General features: G+C 37.6%; 2 protein-coding genes across 2 annotated transcripts; one reads left to right on the top strand and one right to left on the bottom strand.

Annotated features, from left to right (window-relative positions):
• Positions 1-11: 11 nt before the first annotated feature.
• Positions 12-8,858, bottom strand: shld2 (shieldin complex subunit 2). The gene is made up of 9 exons (XM_059566533.1): positions 8,698-8,858; positions 3,760-4,996; positions 2,754-2,861; positions 2,385-2,579; positions 1,976-2,122; positions 1,465-1,671; positions 1,140-1,377; positions 474-589; positions 12-378 (listed from the first exon to the last, which is right to left on the bottom strand). The coding sequence occupies exons 2-9, from the start codon at positions 4,904-4,906 to the stop codon at positions 203-205; spliced, it is 2,334 nt and encodes a 777-aa protein (XP_059422516.1). The 5' UTR covers positions 4,907-4,996; positions 8,698-8,858; the 3' UTR covers positions 12-202.
• LOC132157273 (glutamate dehydrogenase, mitochondrial-like) lies at positions 8,064-18,552 on the top strand. Its single transcript, XM_059566534.1, has 13 exons — positions 8,064-8,607; positions 11,902-11,982; positions 12,079-12,134; positions 12,436-12,499; positions 13,079-13,173; positions 14,009-14,188; positions 14,958-15,095; positions 15,229-15,366; positions 15,496-15,576; positions 15,843-15,966; positions 16,568-16,659; positions 16,758-16,820; positions 17,972-18,552. The coding sequence occupies exons 1-13, from the start codon at positions 8,205-8,207 to the stop codon at positions 18,089-18,091; spliced, it is 1,635 nt and encodes a 544-aa protein (XP_059422517.1). The 5' UTR covers positions 8,064-8,204; the 3' UTR covers positions 18,092-18,552.
• The last annotated feature ends 125 nt before the right edge of the window (positions 18,553-18,677 follow it).

Below are 18,677 nucleotides of genomic sequence, written 5' to 3'. Positions count from 1 at the left end.
ACTACATTTTTATTTACAATTTACATTGAATTCATTTTAAGTTATAGCCAAAGCCACATTAAAAATACATCTTTCAAAGAATATCCAGGATGCAAAAATACTCATGTGCTTTGAAAATTAGACGTGATATATGACCTTAAGACAGTTTAATCATAGCTATTAAAAATAAATGGCATCATCTCAAAATATACATGAATATTCTTCACAACTCTAGTGAGCTGAAGTCTAATAATATAAAGTTCTGAATGACAGGAATGCTGTTGTCATCACACTGGAAATGGCTTCGGACGGTCAGGAGAAATGTGTTCTTCGTGGGGGTCAATATGGAACTAATCCTGTTAGCTACGACCTGGATGAACCTCACCTCTGATGCTGGGGCTGAAGACACGCACACAAAACATGACTTTTAAAGTAGCAATATTTAAACAAATCATGTAAAATTATCATGATTCAAATACAAGGAAGTACCTCACCTATGGTCTTATGTAGCTTATCTGGGGCAGTGTTCAGGAGGATCCTCTGCACTAGAGCAGGGGGAACTTGCACACAGATTTGATCATCTCCAGCTCGCACAGTTAAAACAACTGGCCTACAAAGACAAGTCATATTGAGAAAGAAGATCTAGATAACAACGTTTCCCTTGACTTATGCAGTTTTAACAATATAAATATTTATTTGTATCATATCATTTTTTTATACATATAAATAATGATTTATTTCTCGGATATTTGTAAATAATGACTACTAAACTGTATAATTGACCTTTGTCATTGGCAGTTTAAAAAAAATAAAATTATTACTCTTTATTCAACAAGTATACATTAAGTTGACCAAAGGTGACAGTAAAGACATTTATAATGTTACAAAATATTTTTTTGTTTAAATAGATGCTTTTCTTCTTAGCTTTCCATTAATCAAAGACTCCTACTAATGGACTATGATACTACTAATGATAATTTATAATAAATAAGCAACAAATCAGCATATTAGAATGATTTCTGAAAGATATTACTGTTTTAACTATATTTTTGATTAAATAAAAGCACTCTTGGTGACTAAAAGAGTAAAAAAAAGGGAAATAACTATGTGTGTGTGTGTCACATCACATTCTTTTGATGAGACAGAAAAAGGGATCAGACCTATAGTAGCGACGCACTCCTGTGTGGGGCAGACATGGGTAGCAGGGTCTGTATATGCTGTTCTCATCTGTTTCCAGTTCTGCAGAGCACTGACCACATCCAGCAAATATGATGTCACCAGAGACTACGTCCAAGATCGTCTCCAAAGGCGTGTTGCCTTTTATAACCAGCGAGGCTTCCTGGGATGGACTGCTCTGGAACTGGAACGCTGTGATTTGAACTCTCAGATCCACATCACCTAATGAGTGTGTAAACAAGAGTCTTAATATAACCGTGATTAATTTTACTACACAAATGCATTGTTAGCAGCAACAAATAGTTCTACCCGAGTATTTCTGGGACAGAAGTGTGCCGAGATCAATCTCAAAGCTGCTAGCGGTCCTCTGTGAGCGGACGGTGTTGTAAAACTCCTTGCATCGATTGTCGTCAGGAAAGAGAGGCTGACAGCTGCTCCATGGAGTAGAATGCAGCTCTAGCAAACCTGAAGTCACATCTTGTCTGACTAGCAGCAACCTGAACTCCCACACAGCATCTGTAACATGCATTAGCACTACAAATTATGTACAATATAAAAAAAAAACACTCAAAATTCATTGTTTTACTACAGTGGTTGTTCAACATAACAACTGAAAGCCACAAAAAGCAAGTATTTATTTATATTATTTTATGTTACATACGTTAAATACTATACGTTCTTCAAAAAATAGCATTTTGCATTTGCAAAACACAATTTTTATATAAAATAAACATTAATCATCCTGTGGCCACTCTGTAAGGCTGCGGAGGCCCCCTAATGGGCCCCGGCCCTCTGATAGAACCACTGAATTATAAAACACCTTTGTTCCTCTCCAAACGCTGCAGCCAGGTGAGAGCAGCTCCCCAAAGTATGACAGCACCTTGGTCACCATCTCCTTGCTCCACATTCAAAATGGCTTTTAGTACACCTCCTACTCTGGATGTCCCCTCTGCTTCATCACGCCAGACTAAAATCAAGCAAAACGGCATTATGAACACACACAAAAAAATCTTCTAGTTGCCTTTGAGATGTGATTGTTTATAATAAGAAGTACTAGGCAATATAAACAGATTTACTAAATGTCTCTCTGGAATACTCGATTGTGATTGGTCAATGGTGTCGTCCAGTGGTCTTTCAGACCGCTCAATTGGGTAATTGAAACTGGTGCTACTTTAATTGTTATGACATCATTATATCCTCTGAAACTGGATTATAATGCATTTCTGTACCTGTGATTAACTTCCAGTGTTTAACCCTAAGCAGAGCGTGAACCAGTATGTCAGGACGTAAAGCTCCAAGACGGATGAAGGGGATGGAGTGCAAATCCTGAGGCTTCTGAGGAGGCAGAGACACCAAGAGGGGGCGCTTCTCACACAAATGAGTGCACAGCCTTCTCAGTGTATGACAGTTCAAATTCTGTGGGGCTAAACAAGATTCACTTTACATAAGAAGGGAATAACTAATACAGTCGAATACATAACCGTTACATTACATACCAATGTAAATGTAAACAGACATTGCAATATGACATCTAGAGTATACCTTTAACTTAGCAAAATGCTTAGGTTAAGCCTCAGTAGTAATTATGTTTTTGTTACCAGGTGGAATACGTTCCCTTGTGACCTGTCCCAAATTCAGCAGCTTACTGGTGAAGGACGACTGCAGGACAGTCTCAGTCTTCCACTTGTCTATGTGCACTGTCACATCTGCCAAAGCAAAGACAGAAAGAAAACTGTGAGTGAAGCATGAGGACATTTCATTAGCGTGCATATCTCACAGGTGTTTTCTTTCAACCACACATCCATTTTGACCACTTTTTACAATGATTTACGGTTGTACTGGATATATAGGTTGAATGAGCTGATGATTCACCATTTGTTGGACTGACAGGTCATGATTTTAGAAGAACATCCTGATATTCTTGTTTTGTTGCTTAGCTGTTCATTTCCAGTGTGCACACCCATTCTGCTGACATGCTTCAAATGCATGCATAAAAATACATTCCTATAAAAACAGTAAACACTACTGTTTGAAAGATACACACTGCATGACCTTAAATCAGGATTTTTAAATAGATGTGGTTGAAATAGTTTCAGAGTATATTTGTGTATATAAATACATATACAGCATATGCTTTACAATTTAAAATAATTGATTTCTATTTTAATATATATTCAAATGTAATTTAATTTAGTTAATTTGAAATAGAAATCTCTTAACATTATAAATGTCTTTACTGTCACTTTTGATGAATTTAATGCATTCTTACTGAAAAAAATAAATAAAAATACGTTCTACTAAACAAAACAAACCAGATATTACTGACCCCAAATTTTGGAAGGTAATGTACAGTACATGTATATTTTATATACTATATTGTCTGTAAGATTTATACAAGACCATAAGTAAACAACCAAGTTAAATCATAACTTAACTGGTCAATAAACATGAATTCTGATTTATTCTCGAAGAGATTGCACAGTGCTTAACATCATACACATTTATGAATTAACATGAAATCAGACTTTTATTGGACACTTGGCAATGATACAATATAAACAGTGTTAATTCATAGATCTAAGGAGGAGGTCTCAGTGGTTTCACCTGTAATGAGCAGAATTTCTCCTGGAAAAACTGTCAGAGCCCAGAAAGCCGCTGTCCTCCATAGCACCACCTTCATCTCCACGTCTGATTGGTCTGTCACAATCAGTGTTGCTAAAGGTACACTGGTTCCAGCAGAAGCTCCAGTTTTCACTTTGACTTCCTTTAAGTGGCATGGATGCACCACAGCAACCAAGATGGCGTATCGTACACCATGAGTCTTACACCTGGCCAGCAGGGTTGTAGGGCCACACAGGGGGGCAGCAGTTGTTCTTGCCCTCTGCTTTGTTTCTTTAGTTTTACTCTCGGTCTGAGACAGCTTCATCCTTTTAGAAGAAGTGGGACTAGGTGAAGTCTGTGCAAGTGAGTCAATATTAAGCCCAACTTCCTCATGATCAACAGGTTTTTCAGCCACAGCATTACCCTGAGAGCAGAGGATGCCATCAGTTGTGATTTCCAGAATCACCCCTCTCTCCTGCTGTCTTTGAATTAGACTGTCATTATGCCACTCTCCTGAGCTTTGCAAGGTTCCCCCTAAACCCCTCTCTTCAGGGCTGACCACAGGACTGTACAGTTCTGGGGAACTTACAGAAGATGAGGGCGTTTGTTTGGGAGGGGTGTGTGGAGAACCAAGAAGAAAGTCATCAGGAAAGTCAGAAGTTGGACATTGGGCCACTCTACCTCGAAGAAGCAAGGCTTGGGACTTTGTCCATGTACTCAGATACTCAGTCTCTGTGGAAACAGGTGATGCAGGCATCCCATCTCTGCATTGTCTATGCGAGCAGAAGCAACTATCTAGGTATTCAGTCACTAATACAGGACACAATACCTCTTCTTCAACAGACTCTGCCTTTGACTGAGAGCACTGGCTGCCTGATGGAGTGCCGTCATCCTTTGATGTTTCTGTTTTGTCCTCTAAACTCTCAGATACTCTGTTAGAGGAAACAGCAGTTTGCATTCTACCACTAACCATTGCAACACACTCATCTGTTTGGGCTTCTCTAATGGTGTCTTTGGGAATCAACCTGCCATGACTCCAAGTGAGGTCTATTGTTTTCCAGGGTGGGGCTGCTCTCTCCTGCACATCTTCAGCGAGTGCTTGGGGACATGGGGCACCCCAAAAAACATGAATCTTTGGTTTGTGTGCCATTTTCCTGTCCTTAGAAGTTGCACTGATATTGGCCCAGTCATAAGATTGCCAGGGCTTCTACTATATTTGCAGACAGGTTAAAGTGGCCATCTGTAAGAAAATAGAAGTGCATACTGTTAGTTAAAACATAGACAAAAGTCCACAAAATGAGGATTGGTTTGCTTCCAGAATAAAAAAAAAATCCTGATAATTTACTCATCTCCATGTCATCCATGTTCATGCCTTTCTTATTTTCAGTTGCAAAATTTTTTTCTTCAAAGTAAAAAAAAAAAACATTCCAGGATTCTACTCCATACAGTATATTTTTTATATACATTTTTTTCATATTAAAGTAAAGTAAAATGAAAACTGAATGTATATAAATAAAAGCTAAAAAATGCTAACAACATTATTAGAATATATAAATACTGACTATTCCTTTATATATTATCAAAAGCCACACAGCTGAAAATGCTAAATTACAGTAAAGGAATATTACAAGCATGTTCCCTGAGGAAGAAAAGTAAAAACCTTAACAACTTGTGAATAACAGCATTTTAATGTGTCTGTGCAAGTGTGCATTCCTCCGATCAGTTGTTTTCACTTAGAAAAACCCTAACCCTAACAAAAACAGCAGTTTAATGAATTACACCAACCAGATGATGGGTGTAGGCACCGCATGAGCCAATAACAGAGCTGTACACGCCTCTTATTAACCAGGCAGTGTGATTTATTGCAGGCCGAATTTCTAGACGGGGATGGAGGTGTGGTATACAAAAAAAAAAGAAAAAGACTGAAAACAGACATTTTCTTGCTTTAGCTGATTCTCACGTGCATTCAAGGTGTAAAGAAACCATGTGAAGCAAGCATGAATACGAACATTTGAAAACTTGGCACACGTATTTTAAACAGTTTCCTTGTCTTGATCAGGGACGCTTTTACTATATATATTTACTATATATATTTACAATATATAAGGAATCCATTGCTGCTGTCCACATACAGTATATGATCCTCTGAGGCAATAGAGAATGTACACATTCAGACATAATCTGGGAGACTGCAAAAAAACAAGCTCAAAATCTTCCCTGGAAAAAAAATCAAAGACGCCCTAGAAGAGCTGATCTATTTCAGAAGAGCAGGATGTATTTCAGGCAGGAACAAATTACAGTAGACATAAAGCAGATATGACATAACTCCTCATGTCACTGTAACCGCAGGTGAAATAAAGGAGTACATCTGGATTTACTGAACATATTGTACACTGAACAACAGCTAATACTACACTGTTAGACCCAGCGAGTAAAGGTAACACAAACCATTTGAAGAAAATGGTTGCTTTAAACATTCAAGTTAAAAATAATTATTCATTCGAGTCCAGGTAGGTAGGTGAGTTTTGGGTAGGAAGCAGACACTATAACTGATTTATGAGACTGGAGATATGAAGCTACTGTACTCCATCATGGGCTGGAAAAGGCCAATAACCCTGACACTAACTAATCACAGTCACCAGGGCCTCTGCTGACCTCACATGACCTCAGTTGCGCAAGAAAATTACAGTCTGGATAAGCAAAAACAGAATAACCTCCTGCCCTTTATCACAGAAATAACTATATTTAAATACGGGTTATATGCACTGAGTATGAGTGAATCTGCTGTGTGTTTGTTTGGCTTCTAACAAGTTACTAGATAAGCACTACAATTACCCAAGTAGAGCTATGACGAATTGGAAAACTGTTGTAGTCCTTATACAGTGACTTAAAATTCACGTTCAAGATATGACTGTAACTTGAAAGTCTTTTAAAGTAACATTAAGCATATACTGTACATTATGCATTCTGCTCATTTTATGCATTGGTTTTTGGTTTACAAAACACACCACAGGAAACGATTAAAAGTTAAAAACACTACAGTATTTGTAGTGGAAATCTTTAAAGGGGTCAAAAAACATTATTTTCCACATACGGTACATTATTGTTTCTCCTCTATGCCCCGCCTTCTGAAACGCATCGATTTTTACAAGACTCATCGGTCTGAAAAGCTAGGTGTGCTCTGATTGGCCAGCTATCCAGTGCGTTGTGATTGGCCGAATACCTCAAACGTGTGACGGAAATGTTATGCCCCTTAATAAAATATGATGCTCTGTCCGGCCGGAGTGACTAGACATAAACATAAAAGTTTATAAATGTGATATAAACATGGTTTCTAGTCGTGTCCTCTTTTGGAAGGCAAAAACAATGTAGTTTGGTTTTTACAGTGATACACAAAGATCTATATGACGCGGTGGCAGCAACAACAAGGTAAGCCTTCTTTTTTTGCATGAACATCTGGGCGGTGTTATGCAAATCTTCCCACATAGTGATGTAGACATGTGGGGGCGTGTTAGAACGAGTCGTTTTAGGGGGAGAACTAGTCCATTTCTTTACTTTTATAAAGAATATCTCTTTGGATTTGAGACTTTAGTCTAAGCAACTTTACAGATCATCTTCATTCACCAAGAGCTTGTAACACTCCAAAGAGAAAGAAAAAATTGAAGTCGCATCATATGAGCCCTTTAAAACTTCTAATGTCTACAGGGTCACCATGGGTTGATGTTCATGATGTTATTTGCCATAAATGCAATAGGATTGCTGTAATATTGTGAGATAGTAGTGACTGTTTGTAGTCGTGTTAGGCCTATTTGGGAGAAAATCGAGGGGCCGTTTTTTTTACTCCCAGTCTGTCCCGGAGCACAAACCTTATTTTACTCAAAAAAATCTCTATAACAGCACATTGTTAAACAACAATACTTTCAAAAAGTAGTATATGTTATTTAAAGGCATGTTTTGAAAGCCTTTTTCAGGTGGCATTCCTTGCTATAAAAAAGAAAGGAATCTGTTACACTATTTCTCAAACCCCCCTCTGTTCTAATCTGCAGTGAATTACCATGACATTGGTGTATCATACAGTATCAGAGAAAATTTCCCCCTAAAAAATGGGGATTTTTTTAAAGGGGTATTACGTTTAGCCAATACATTTATTTCATGGAGTGCAGTAAATTTATACTTGTACATATTGTTTCAATACTTTTTCCATAAGTTCAAAGCGCAATGTTTGCTCTTTGAGCGCCTCCCAGCTTGAGGTGGAGACCCACGGGCCGCGGTCCGCCTCCCTGCCGCTTAAAACAACTCACAAACATTACTCAAGCTGACACTTTATTGAGTGGAGAGGAAAAAGGAGGAGCCCTGGTGTCCGTTTATTCACCCGTCCCACCCTTTGACACTGTCTTAGTTTTTTTCTCTCTTTTGTAGACTGTTTTTTAGTGTTTTAATTCAAAATCATGTATAGGTATCTGGGGGAGCTCGTCAGCCGCGCAGCCGCCAGCAGCGCTCTGGCCTCGGGATGCGTTGAATCCGCTTTGCCCGCTTCCGCGACTCTCCTGCGCGTCCGCCGTTACAGCGTAGCCGTGGGAGAGAAAGACGATGACCCTAACTTCTTTAGGATGGTCGAGGGTTTCTTCGACCGCGGAGCTTCTATCGTGGAGGACAAACTCGTGCATGATCTGAAGACGAGAGAAACGCCCGAGCAGAAGCGGCACCGAGTGCGGGGGATCCTCAAGATCATCAAGCCCTGCAACCACGTCCTGTCCGTGTCTTTCCCCATCAAGAGAGACAACGGGGAGTGGGAGATGATCGAGGGCTACCGAGCTCAACACAGCCAGCACAGGACTCCGTGTAAAGGAGGCAAGTTCATGCGTTATTCACACCGGAGTAAATAGGAAGCAGACGCGCTCTCGAGAGAACACATGCAAAATTAAGACACATATCACTTACCTATCGAAGCATCTTCAGATGTTTTGCATTGTGGTGACGCGATTCTGCGTGTGTCCAACACATTGATTTTACACACATTAGCTTTGTAATTTGACAGAGAGTGATAAATAGGCCTTGCGTGCCATGCACTTGGAAAATATCCTGCGTCGCGGTTGCGCAGCAGCGACACACTGCGACTGTTTGCGTGCAAGCTGCACAATTATTAACAATAACAATAACTAGTATACTAATGTGTACATTAGGCGAGATGGTCACGTGCAGGTTTGTTGGTATAAAATGACCAGCTTGTGTCCATCTTTAGAGCATTAAAACAGTTTGACCATCTTAAGCTGGTTTGAAGACCAGTTGGTCGCTGGTACAAAATGTTACCCAAGCTAATGACCAACATAGACCAGCTAGAATCCAGGTGCATATTCCAAATTACAACTTGAAATGGGTTTTCCAACATCATAAAACCATCTAAACATTCCATACACAATATGCATTGCATTTAATATTTTATAATATGTAGGAGAGAAGAATGGCTTATAATTAAAAAAACATCCTGCATTGCATCACCATTTTAGGTTTACGTTTGATCAGTATTTCAGCAGGAATGCTGCCTGGCCTGTTCATATGTTTATTTTATTAGGTAGGTCTGCCACCCCCATCATATAAATTACAGTTTTCTCTTTACAGGGATATTTGTAACTTTTGGGAAGTTGTGAACTCCTTTATTATCACTGGAATGTGCTTGTGTAAGAACTGTTTCTATGAAATGTGAATTACATCACATTTACTTTAACCACCATTTTAAGTTGCAGATGAGTTCGGCTAAACTGATCAACAAAGTTTTGTAAGAGATGTTATATTGTACCCTGCTTGATCTTCTATTGATTATTTTTAAGAGGAGCTTCCAGTGAGACAGTCACTGAATTGATGGCGAGACTTTAAACTGTTAAGTTTGTAAATGAGCTCAGTCAATGAGTTTACCTTGAGGTCAAGTAACCGGATAACAAGAAAACGTGTTGTTGCACCTTGTGTGCTGGGAAGTCTCTTATTAAGTTAATGTAAAAGAGACAGTTTACATGGGGAAGGAGCTCAAAGTTGGCTTCTTTTTTTCATAACATGACCTGCAATCCTATTCAGTCATTGGATTTAAATATGCGATAAATTAAGATTCAGCAAAATATGCATACAAGTAAAAGAATGCAGACTTTGGACTCCCTGAATATGTACAGTGGACATGCTAATTCCACAATATGCATACAGAAGAGATAATGAAACTACCTTTATGAGTTTTCTTGCACACTTAATCACCAAATAACTCATAAAATATACTTTTTTATAGGGATAGTTTACCCCAGAATGTTATAATTTACTCACCTTCAAGCTGTTCCAAACCTCTTCGAGTTTCTTACTTCTGTTGAGCAGAGGTCAAGTCAACTTTATTTATATAGCACTTCGTACAATACAGATTGTGTCAAAGCAGTTTTAAAGGGTACATAACATACACAGTTTCACCTAATCTCATGTTAATCTTGAGTAGTACTGCATCCTTCATATCTCCAAAAAGAGTTTAGTTTTATCATATTTATAAAAGAAAAATACAGCTTTCTGGTTCTCTCTGGAAAAGCCGAGCTCCTGGAGGCGTGCCGTCACTGAAATGACGAGAACACACAAATGCACTTGATACACTCCGTTGCTGCCCCGGAAAAACAAACTGCATCCACTGTTCATGTAACGCTGGATTCTTTGGGAAGCTGAACACGGTAAACTTTCCCTCACATCCAAAAACACACTTATTTGGAGACATTCTTAAACCAATCCTATGCAGCGGTGTCAACGATTTCCTGATGAAGTGCGTTGATTTGTGCGGGCGGTCTCGCTCTCCTCTGGTCGACGTGTGCACGGGCGTGCTTTTCTGAGAGAAATGCTCATAGAAGGAGTTCCACCATCGTCTACGTCATTAGATCCATGATCGAAAAAAACCAGCCGAAACTTGTACCAACCCGGAAGTAAGATTTTCAGCACAGAAATTCTCTGTCATTCGTTCAAATTAATTTTTTTAAACTTTGGCCATGTTTAGCATTAGAGTCCATCTTTTTAACACTGTGAACAACTCTGAATACATAAAACACCATTGTAGCCCCCCTTTAAATAAGAAAACAGTGTGTCCATAATGCAAGGGAATGAGAGTAAAAACTCAATTTTCAAGTTAAAGTCAGTTCATCACTGATTCAGTGATATCATGGTCTAATGTTTGCAGCATCCGTGCAATCAAGTCGACAATATTGCCAGAAATGTAAGTGTACCAACTAAGCAAGCCAAATGCAACAGTGGCAGGGAACCAAAACTCAATCGGGGACAAAAATGAGAAAAAAAAACAGTCATAAGAAGATATTTTGGAGACTGTTATTAACCAAACAGTTGCGGATAGCCATTGGATTCATTAGTACTTTTTCCGTACTATGGAAGTGAATGCCTAACATCAACTGTTGAGAGTGAGTAAATAACAAAAAGGTCATTTTTGTATGAACTATCCCTTTAAATCTGCACTAAGAACATTATTTGAGGTTAGAAGTAATTTGAAAGGAATCACTAGCTCATTGTCCATGAATTCAAGAACTTGCCATTGCTATTCAAGCAGAGCTTTTGAGGCCGATGGAAAACTGTTTAGTTTTGGGCAGTCACACTGGTTTTAAACACACCCAGTTTGGCTCATGCCTAGATTTTCTTCCCTTGTTCTTCAGTGGAGAGAGTGAGTCATCACGGTGGTTGCTTTACAGCCTGTCCTTTTTAGAGGGGAAACAAAATTTCCCCTCTAAGAACTGTAGACCTTTTTTTTTTTCTTTCTTTCTTCTTCCCAAGACCGTTAGCGCATTTGAATTTTCCAGACCTCCTACTCTAAACAGCATATTACCCAGATCATCAATGCTATTTATACTGACATACAAGGCAGCAAACAAATATTTTGCAGCTTTCATTCTGTTATATATTCTTTTTTCCCCAAGAGCTTTAAAACCCCCTAAAATTTCCTTAATTATATAGGAACACAAGTAATATAAAAAATCGATAGAGAATATCTTGTCTTTGCATCATAAAACAAAGGCTGTAATGCATGTGACTTATTTTGATGCTTGTTTAATGACTTAAGTGATCTAGAGACATTATTTGCATAGACCTGCAGTCTGATGGATGAGGACACTGCTTCTGTTTCTCCAGGTATCCGTTACAGCACAGAGGTGTCAGTGGATGAGGTGAAAGCCCTTGCCTCACTAATGACATACAAATGTGCTGTTGTAGGTAAGTTCTTGCTTAAGTTTGCTTATGTGTACATTTATTCGGTTGTGGTTGTTAGTGTGAACGTTTAATCATTCGCATGAACCGTGTTCTCCACAGATGTGCCTTTTGGAGGAGCTAAAGCGGGGGTGAAAATTAACCCAAAGAATTACTCCGTGAGTGTTTTCTTCAGATTCTCTGACTAAATGTAATTTTGGAAGGTGGAACTTAAGATATTTTGACTCTAATAATAAATGCTCCTGCAGATGAACGTCTAGATATGTATTTGCATTTTCTAGAGTCCATCCTCTTTAGACGATGTTGAAGATTTTATGACATTGTTCTAGTAAAAAGCAGTTAGATTGCTAGTAGATGCTCTGGAACCAACCAGATTCAGAAATGTATTTATTTCTTGCTATGCAAGTAAATCACATTATAGTTGCTGATGTCCTGCCGTTTTTTGTTTTTCTTACACAGGACACAGAGCTGGAGAAGATCACAAGAAGGTTTACTATTGAGTTGGCTAAAAAGGGCTTCATTGGTGAGATATGAGCAGGCACAAACTGAATCTTTTCCTGAGTTCAGCAAAAGCTCAGCAGAATTGATATCTGTTGATCCCAAATGACATCAGTTTAGCATATTTTACTATTTAGGCAAGAATAAAACAGGAATTTTATGGCAGATCAAACTGCAACACAATTAAACTCCTTAACAATTGTAATGCAGTACTTCTCATCAGATGGCACAGTTAAGATTAACAGTCAGGCTGCTATTGACACCACTTCTACATTACAAGTTATTTAACCTGTAGCCCAAAAGCCTAGATAAGCTGTATTCATATTACAGTATTCTGCCAAGAGCTTGTAATAGAGCCAACTTTTCTTAGGAAGTTGGGTGTTTTTGAGTCTGTGCAGGATTCCCACACTGCACTGTAGCTTCTCTCATGAAATTGTGCAGTGATATAGTTGCCACAATGTGATAATTATCACATAATACATTGTATGTATAATGTATTTTATGAATGCCATTAATTGTGTCCAGATATTTAAGTTAAATATCATTAGCCCTGGCCATGGGAAGGGTGGATCAGTAGCGCACTCATTTCTGTTTTCTTTGTCAGGGCCTGGCATTGACGTCCCAGCCCCGGACATGAGCACAGGAGAAAGGGAAATGTCCTGGATTGCTGACACATATGCTAACACAATGGGCCATCATGTAAGTTGAGGAACCTGACCAAGTGTTCATATAGTTTACAACAGGTTTGCTGAAATGAATTTAACCCAAACCCCTTAACATATAAAGTATAATACTGTTCTGCATGGTAATTTCCGCCATAGTAGTTTTATCCATTTTTAACATTCAAAATGCATCTAGCAGCAATGACGTTTTTATTATATTTGCAGTCGTCCGCTTTCTTAATTCTCTTTGCATAGCAAATGGTGATTCATTTAGTCTTCCATGCATTTCCATGTATCTAACTATAACAAAGACATACTTACTCTGGTTTGGTGTAAATAATATACCCTCTTTTGCTGCCTTGCAAACATTTCCTTCGGGAAATTCAGATCTAGTTTCCCCGATTTCATAGCATAATATTGTAGATAAATACAGCACATACAGAAATTTTGAAGCAAACATTACCTTGAAATGGTGCAGTGATTTCTGATGCATGTATTGTGTAAAAGATGCACAAAGATAAAGAGCATTCACTGTCCCTGACAAAGAGCTTGGTGTTAATAGGACCAAGAGAACAAAGCAGCCTCTACTGACAGACTCTTTCAATACAGTCTGTGTTCCCATGGCAGTCATTTGCTTTGTCTAGGTAGTTGTGATGTTCTGTCCTATTTGTGCACTGGCCTGTAGCGAGATAAGTGAAAGGACATGAGAAATATGCTGTAACATCAACAGGACCTTACACTGAATGATAGTCATAACACAGACCTCATAGCTTTGTGTTTAATTATTAGAGTTGAGGTTATTCTGTATAATGCAAACTAATTAATATTATTACAAACGATTATAATTCTAAAATATTATTCTTCTTTATCAGGATATCAATGCTCATGCCTGTGTTACCGGTAAGCCCATCAGCCAGGGTGGGATCCATGGCCGTATATCTGCCACTGGCCGTGGTGTCTTCCATGGCATTGAAAACTTTGTCAATGAGGCCGCTTACATGAGCCAGCTGGACATGACCCCGGGGTTTGGAGACAAGACATTTGTCGTTCAGGTTTGTCCAAGTCAATAAAACTTAAACCACACTTCAAGTTTATGAACTTGATTTCAAATTGCTACTTTTCTTTCATGGTGGATTTTTAATGCACGTTGTCCCTTATCCCATGATGATTTTGTTCCAGCAGTTAGTGGACGCTGACATGGACCATCCTGACTTTGCTTATCTAAGGACTTTAAATATTCACAATATTCCTTTAGATGCCCAATCTATATTTATTAAGAATGCTTAAAAGGGTACAAGACCTTCAAATGTTACACTTCCGACATAAATTATTAAAATCCTCATTATTTTACTATGTGTTGCAACACTTTATTGTAATGTCAGAGAAATAAAAAATATATTGTAAATATAAACATAATTTAGAAGTAATTGGGACAGGATGAAGGATTCTTTATGTGGTATATTTAATGGAATAATAATGAAATTTGTGCCTTTTTTCTTCAAAAACAATGGCAAGAGCTAATATTGCACTTTTTGCAGCATAAACATTTTTTATACAGTAGTTAGATTGTGTTTTGACTATTTTTCAGTAGGGTAAGAAATTGTATGTTAAGTTATGTTCTCTGAAAACAATTCTTCAACTTGACCTTCTGAAGTGTATTTCGTTTTAATTATGTTTAGATATTTTAATTTTAACACAAATACTGACTTTGTTTTGCAGTGTATTTAGATGTTTAGCAATGTTCATGCACTAAATCCATCAGCTCCGCTGTTAGTATAAAAAGTATTTAATGCGTTCTGATTCTCTTGATTTTTGTGGTAGGGTTTTGGTAATGTGGGCCTGCACTCCATGCGTTATCTGCATCGTAACGGAGCAAAGTGTGTCGGTGTCGGAGAGCTGGATGGATGCATCTGGAACCCTAAAGGCATTGATCCCAAAGAGCTGGAAGACTATAAGCTGGTTAGTATCAATGGCTCATTTCCTTGAGAGTGACATTCTTGCTGAAGCTTCACTGTAAGGCAGCCATCTTGTGGCCACATATTAGTACTACATATCCAAATTTATTAATACTTCAAATACTCACATTTTCCAGGCCAATGGCACTATTGTTGGCTTTCCTGATGCCACCCCCTATGAAGGCAGCATCTTGGAAGCTGAGTGTGATATCCTGATCCCTGCTGCAAGTGAAAAACAACTTACAAAGAAAAATGCCAACAACATCAAGGCCAAGGTTAGAGGTCAACCATAACAAAAAATAGCACCATTTTAATGTAGATAAGTTATTAATTGTATTATGCCACTCTAGAGAAGCTGCATTGAGCATATAAAAGAAAATGAGTAACACATATTATTTTGACAGATAATTGCTGAAGGAGCTAACGGTCCCACCACCCCTGAAGCTGACAAGATATTCCTAGAGAGGAATATCATGGTGATCCCTGTACGTTTTCCAATCCTAAATGTTGTTTTAATATTAAATCAAAATGTACAAGTCTAATACTTTTTTTGTATGCATATACAGGCAATTTGATCTTATTTAATCTATTTACCTTTATTTAGATTTTATTTGCAAGATATTTTTATATATTTTATTGTTGTAAAATAAAATTAGAGTTTTTTTTCTATTTTTAAACTACTTTGATCTTGCCTTGAAAATAGCCTTTGATGCCAATAGGATACTAAAAAGAAATAATTCTGCATGTATAGGACATGTACCTGAATGCTGGAGGTGTGACGGTCTCCTACTTTGAGTGGCTGAAGAACCTGAACCACGTCAGTTATGGCAGACTAACCTTCAAATACGAAAGGGACTCAAACTACCATCTCCTCAGTAAGTCAAAAATGTGTCTCTCAGAAAACATACAAAGTCAATATACTGAAGTGTTTGCTTCTAGAAATCTCCAATCTACCATTGGTGTGATCATGTGCAAATCAATCCCCAGTCTTGTTTTTCTTCTGATTTAGTTCTCTGGAAGCGCTTGTTTTTCTTTTTCTAATTGCTCTAGATTATGTCGGTGTTCAGGGGGGCTAGAATAGGTCACGTGGTGTTTTTGTTCACTTTGTTTATTCTGCTCCCACAAGCAAATATAGTGGGATTGGTGTCCCGTTGAGAGTATCCGGGCATGTGTGCATGTATACAGAAGAACACAAATCTGTGCTCTGTCCTGCCTTTCATCTGACTGGCCTAAAATAACCTCACTTCACTGATAATCACATGGTGCATACAGAAACCGAAACAGGAGCAAACCCATGTGAAGAAGCTGTTGAATGGTGTAATGATCATTTTAATATATTCGTATACTAAAACAGGACCATACTTGATTGCATCCTTTATCAAATATGTAACTAAATAACAGATTTGGTCCTCAGAGAATAAGCATTGTTTTGGGAAGATCCATGTGCTAATGGGGGTCTACTGTGTTGTTTGGCAGTGTCTGTCCAGGAGAGTCTGGAAAGGAAGTTTGGGAAACATGGTGGAGCCATACCTGTTGTTCCCACAGCTGAATTTCAAGAGAGGGTTGCTGTGAGTATGAACGCAGAAGCACATATAATTAGCACTTTTAAAAATAGTTTTAAATTAGACTGCTGGAGCTTTATACGCTTGTGTTGCTCGTCTGGCAGGGAGCGTCTGAAAAGGACATTGTGCATTCTGGATTGGCTTACACAATGGAGCGATCCGCCAGAGTAAGTAGATAAATATACTGTCAAATATATCATTTATATAATTATAATTGTATACAAATATAGATTATGCCTATATTTATACAGTATATGCTGCTGTGTGTGTGTGTGTGTATATATATATATATATATATATATATATGTATATATATATATATATATATATATATATATATATATATATATATATATATATAAAAAAAAAAATATAATGTATATAATAACATGTATTATGTTATTTTTATATTTTTTATGTATTTTATATTTTTGGTTACTGTATTAACATTGTTAATTATTCTTAATATTATAATTATTATTTGTAGTAGTATATTTTGTTGATCTTTATTTCAAATATTTTTTTTATTATTATAGTCAAATAATATTTCATATTAAATGCATTCTGCTACACAGTCGTAGTAATGACGTCAGACCCTGGTAGACATACAGATAAATGTAATAACAATGAATCAATAGCAGATTAATTATTACTGTCCCTGCTTACAGTGGTGTTAGATGGCATCTAACTTCTCTCTGTCAGCTTTTAATGTCATACTGCATCAGAGCCCTTCTGAACATGCAAACAAACAGATACTCTTAATGTTACACACCCAGCTACAGCTTTTGTGTGAAACTGGGATCTGGTAACCAGAGACCAGCATTTTTGTTTATGTGTCATTGCTGATGTCAGTTATTTGTTTCTGAATTGGAAATGAAATCCAGCCCATTTAATAGTTTCTTAATCATTCAGCACACCCAAAGATGTGTGGATCATTGAAACCTTTAGCTAGAGGGTCTGCTCAGTCCAGTATGTTGGGGTCAAATTGTCTATTACACTGTTTAATTAAGCTCTCTTTATTGATATTTGTTTAGTATTAAACCGAAAGTAAGCTTTACAATATAAGTCTTGTAATAATTTTCTCACGGACTGAGCTCATCGTAGCGTATATTGGCTTCACCGCAAAGGACACATGCAATGCCGCACTATATTTTGACAAAAATTAGCAGCACAATTAAGATTCATTTTACAGCAATATTCACTTGAATAAGTATGAGTATGAAGTATGAGGTCTCAGGAGGCAGCGCACTATGTGTTTAAGCTTGTTTGATGCATGAAGAGCCTATGTTGTTCACATAATTCATCTCTCCTCTTTTAGCAAATCATGCGCACAGCCAACAGGTATAACCTTGGGCTAGACCTGAGGACAGCGGCCTACGTCAACGCCATCGAGAAAGTCTTCAAAGTGTACCATGAGGCTGGTCTAACCTTCACATAGACGGTTGTATTATTCGCCTGACTCTATATCTGAGTCTGTTAATCTGCGCAGACAGATTTTATACATTTAAATATATTCCATATCATTTAGACATCTTTAGAATCCTCTGGTCTTTAAGTATATCATCCTTTCAGACTTTTTAGAAAAGCTTTAATGACAAAATCCCTTTAATGCACTCTCCTTGTTAACATTTAGTAATGTTTTCTTCATGTCATGTGTAATTGAAGTCGCTGCATATTGGAAACACATTAAGCCTTAGAGTCACAGCCGCACACTGTTGTTTCTAAAACCAGTTTCTACAAATGATAGATGGTTACCTTTTTTTTTTTTTTTTTTTTTTACAAATTTTAACACCGTTCTAGGCGAGTGGGAAAGGGATGCAGGATCAATCTCAGGCTTTTTTATATCCGTTAACAAAATGTTGGTTTTTGCTGCTCCTTGGAACATTTTCAGTGATAACCCAGAGCTTCCTTCGTTTTTAAATGTGTCCTTGTCTTTACAAGTCCATGTTTAATTTCTTAATAATTGTTTTTGGGAGCAAATGTTTATTTTTATCATATTAGCATTTAATATGAAACACCCTTTT

Source organism: Carassius carassius, chromosome 14 (assembly GCF_963082965.1).
Source record: "Carassius carassius chromosome 14, fCarCar2.1, whole genome shotgun sequence".
Taxonomy (NCBI): domain Eukaryota; kingdom Metazoa; phylum Chordata; class Actinopteri; order Cypriniformes; family Cyprinidae; genus Carassius; species Carassius carassius.
The sequence above is the reverse complement of the archived record's forward strand: the minus strand, read 5'-3'. Positions and strand labels throughout refer to the sequence as shown.

Excerpts from the sequence above, each read along its gene's own strand:
- shld2 (XM_059566533.1), bottom strand. The coding sequence starts at position 4,906 with ATGGCACACAAACCAAAGATTCATGTTTTTTGGGGTGCCCCATGTCCC. Across the intron at positions 2,123-2,384 it reads ACACTGGAAGTTAATCACAG|TCTGGCGTGATGAAGCAGAG; the intron begins GTACAGAAATGC and ends GCTTGATTTTAG. Across the intron at positions 379-473 it reads TAAGCTACATAAGACCATAG|CCCCAGCATCAGAGGTGAGG; the intron begins GTGAGGTACTTC and ends GCGTGTCTTCAG.
- LOC132157273 (XM_059566534.1), top strand. The coding sequence starts at position 8,205 with ATGTATAGGTATCTGGGGGAGCTCGTCAGCCGCGCAGCCGCCAGCAGC. Across the intron at positions 16,660-16,757 it reads AATTTCAAGAGAGGGTTGCT|GGAGCGTCTGAAAAGGACAT; the intron begins GTGAGTATGAAC and ends CTCGTCTGGCAG. Across the intron at positions 16,821-17,971 it reads CAATGGAGCGATCCGCCAGA|CAAATCATGCGCACAGCCAA; the intron begins GTAAGTAGATAA and ends CTCCTCTTTTAG.